The 3858-nt window shown below is 48.3% G+C and overlaps 1 protein-coding gene across 1 annotated transcript; it reads left to right on the top strand.

The window, feature by feature from the left end:
* The first annotated feature begins 653 nt into the window (after positions 1 to 653).
* zgc:154093 (uncharacterized protein LOC777623 homolog) lies at positions 654 to 3046 on the top strand. The gene has a single exon (XM_037473244.2). The coding sequence runs from the start codon at positions 994 to 996 to the stop codon at positions 1900 to 1902; it is 909 nt and encodes a 302-aa protein (XP_037329141.1). The 5' UTR covers positions 654 to 993; the 3' UTR covers positions 1903 to 3046.
* The last annotated feature ends 812 nt before the right edge of the window (positions 3047 to 3858 follow it).

The raw sequence follows: 3858 nt of genomic DNA, 5'->3' as shown, positions 1-3858 counted from the left end.
TTGGGATCGCAGTCACAGAGCCTTCAGGCGAGACCTGAACCGTGAGGGGTTCAATCCCATAATTCTCAGCATTTGCGACCGGAAAGAGACTTTTATGATTTTCCAATGATAACAGGGGAATTCCTGCGTGGGCCACAGGCTTTAAAAACATGACCATTTACCATACAGTGACTTGTGTTTCCACCAACAAATCGCGCGCGGGGGGGGGGGGGGGTCCCTGGGGAACGCATGACCAATTTTCTTCTCTGATTTGTGGACTGACTCGCTGTTAGTCCCACAAGGCAGTCAGACCTCTTCTTCCGAAAACACCCAGGAGTGTTTTCCTTAATATGTCCCTGCTGAAAAGAAGGGTTGTAAATCTCCTCGCTCCTGCCTCCTCCCTGCCCCCTTTTTCGCCCCATCCATCTCCCCAGTTTCCTCCCTTCTCTTCACCGCTTCCTGACAGCTATTTCTCTCTCTCTTCGTTCTCCGCACAGAGCTCCGCCGTTCTGATGTCCCGTTCCCGAAGTTTCTGACGAACCCGACCGAACAGCAGACAGCGAGGCCCGCCGGAGATCCCGTCCTTCACTCCTCCCGTCTGGGGAGGGTCAAAGACGAGAGCGTGTTTGCGTTCTGAAAGGGGAAGAGGAGCCTCTCTCTGCTTGGATATGGCTTTTCTGTTTAGGAGAGAAAGACAAGCAGAGCTGTTCTGAGATCAAGGTCCAGCTCCAACCCCCCTTCCCTTCCCCCACCACCCTCAAGGCCCCCCGAAGGAGTCACCAGACAGGGTGAATCACGACTGCCGGGGGTTGCCATTGTTACGTTGAATGAGCTAAATGTTTGTATTCTCACTTGGAGGAGCCAAAGTATCGTGTCGGGTGGGAGTTGAAAAGAGCCTCTTATCAGGGGAGTGTTGCTTATCCAGTTCGTCAATCAACTTTGTTTCCTGAGAAACAACACGTACCTCTCCTCCGTCTCCGACCCCCCCCTTTGGAAGACCTGTCAGAAAAAAAAATGCCGGCAAAGACGCCAATGTACTTAAAAACGACAACGCCCAGGAAGGGGAAGAGGCTGCGGCTTCGCGACGTCCTCTCGGGCGACATGATCAGCCCGCCGCTGGGCGACGTGCGCCACAGCGCGCACGTGGGGCCCGAAGGGGAGGGCGACATGTTCGGCGACGTGGGCTTCCTGCAGGGCAAGATGAACATGCTGCCGACCCTGAGTCGGATGCAGGACGGACGCTCGCACAGCGTGGAGAGGCGGCTGGACGACGGCCTGGCGGCGAGACATGAGTCGCACAGCTACGCCTACAACGGTTACCACTACCAGCACTCCTCCGCCGGCCTGCTGAAGACCACCATCTCCATGCCCGTGTTCATCGCCCACGAGCAGGCTCCGCCCAAACCCCCGCGCCTCCACCTCGAGGACCCCTCCCCGTCCTCTCTGGCCTCCCAGCAGAACCCCTTCCACCACCAGCCAGCGGCGGACGCGAGCCGCAAACAGGCCAACGGCCACCGGGACCACCACAGCCAGCTCTTTGAGAACGGCGTGGTGGGCCGCCTGGCGTCAGAGCCCTGCCGCGACATCTCCCTCTCCCCCGCCGTCCGCAGGCTCGTCCCCTCCTCCGGCTCCTTCTCGGAGGTCTCCTCTGAGGACTCCATGTCGGAGACCTGCGGGCCCCTGGACATCCGCCGGGGCCTCAGCCTGGACTCGGACGCCGGCCTGAGCAACGAGGACCTAAGGAGTGACCGCAGCGAGTCGCCCTGCTCCGCATTCCACCCGGCCGCTCTCACAGTGTCATCTGGGGTCTCGCGCTCGGACTCTATGGCGGGGTTAGACCTGGATCTGGGCCCGTCCATCATGGAGGACATCCTGAGCATCATGGACCGCTACAAGACCGAGGACGATCGCTGCGAGCTGTGAAGAAATGTTAATGTGATGTACAGATATTTGTTTTATAACATAAATAAAGACTTTGTTAAGATAAGAGGACAAAATCAGTGGAGGTGTGAAGAAGACGCTGAGTTTAAAACGGATGTTAAAGGATTACAGAAAGGGGAGAGACAAGGTGACACTTTGGGACAAGTGTTGGGACGTTGCTTCCCGACATGACAGCAGCCAAGGGCCAGAGGCTGGTCCTTAAGAGCCATTCAACAAAATCAGACCTCTTAAAACTGCTAGCTAACCCCCTGATTTTGCAAAAGCACAAACCCTTTCCTTTGGACAAAGCAAACAGCCACAACCTGACTCCTACTGACAGGTTTCTGCTGGTTAATCGTTCACAAAGGAGGCGAATGTTTCAAGACTGACCCCGGGAGAGAAGTCTGCAGAAACCAGCGTCTGTGAACTCAATTCAGACACAACAGGACTCCCCGAGCGTGGAAACCACAGCTACTGATAAATAATGTCACAACTTCTGTTAAAGCATATTCTCAGTCACGCTAAGCTCAGCTGCAAATTGCAATAACTTCTAGTATGAGAACAGCAGCACCAACATGTCTTCCGAAAAGACACTGACATGTTTTCCAGTTTCAGTGAAACTGGAAAAGCTTCTTATAGTTTAAGAAATAAATGTCAAAAAGAACATTTCTGTGAGAAATGTGCTGCATTGGATCCTTTTTGCAATATTCTTTTCTTTGGTATTCCTGAAAACACTCCTTCCATGTCGTGGCTCACTGCCGGCCTCCCTAACAATTACCGTCTGCATTATCACAGAGGCCTATTATTCAAATGCCATTTATGCAGTCACTGTAAATGTACAAATAAATGTTCCTACAAAGAAAACTGAGGGTGTGTGGACAATTATTGAATGATAATGGTGCATAATAATTGATAACTAATTTAAAATATATACATAAAAGTTTTCTTCCCTGTTCCTAAAAACAACTGGTGGCTACAACTTTCTTCATAATACAGCGGTGAATTGTAACATTTACTTAAGTGTAAGATTCTTCGCTATAAATGTTGTTTTTTTCCCTCCGCTACACTTTTTTGACTACGTGCTTTTGATATTTAGATTCCAAAATATAAATCATCTAATACATTTCTTAATAGGAAGTTTCACCGTTGTATATGAAGTAATTCTAAACAGACCATCTTTTTTGCAAGCATCAATAATAATAACATATATTATTATGTAATGGGACATTTTTGAAGAACACTTTACTACGAGTGAGTTGTGATCCTGATACTTTGACTTATACTTATACCTGACTTTTACTTGATGTATTTTTTCAATGGGATTTTTTTAATTTATCAAGTAAAAGCTCAAAGTACTTCTTTACAGTACCAACCTTTGTTTTACACAGATTTGCTGCATTATTGCCTGAAAACATAATTAAATACAAATGTGTGCTAGGCCTGCAATGTATATATATGGCTAAATCTAAACTGTGGGTCCTAATGTGTGAATAGCAGCAAACTTCAGCTTCAAGAGGTGATTGTGTTATTTCACACAGGTCTAGTTCGCTTAGCAAATCTACATTCTCTGTGAAGGCAGCTCACTCGTGGAATGCTGTGCCTTAAGGATTGGATTGTTGCCAATCAGGTTTGCAAGCATTGATGTGCTGTCTGTGCTGCCTGCTCGAATCTATTTTTCTTTTTCTCTCTGTGTATGTTATGCTTCAGTGGTATACTGTATATGTGCTTCCACTGTACGTGTGTTTGTTCGGCCTATTGCATGCTGCAGCCTGGTATGGTAGCTCTAAAGTATAATGTTTGTCTGTGTATTGGTTTTGTGTATACGTTGTGTCAATTTTAATTACATTTACTTTTTAGATTATTATTATTTTTTCTTTTATGCTGCCTTTAAAACATCTGGCCGGGGACAGCAGATGGAAATTAGCCTCTCTGGCTCACCTACAGTACAACTGTTGATTA

Source organism: Pungitius pungitius, chromosome 3 (genome assembly GCF_949316345.1).
Source record: "Pungitius pungitius chromosome 3, fPunPun2.1, whole genome shotgun sequence".
Taxonomy (NCBI): domain Eukaryota; kingdom Metazoa; phylum Chordata; class Actinopteri; order Perciformes; family Gasterosteidae; genus Pungitius; species Pungitius pungitius.
The sequence above is the reverse complement of the archived record's forward strand: the minus strand, read 5'-3'. Positions and strand labels throughout refer to the sequence as shown.

Excerpts from the sequence above, each read along its gene's own strand:
- zgc:154093 (XM_037473244.2), top strand. The coding sequence starts at position 994 with ATGCCGGCAAAGACGCCAATGTACTTAAAAACGACAACGCCCAGGAAG.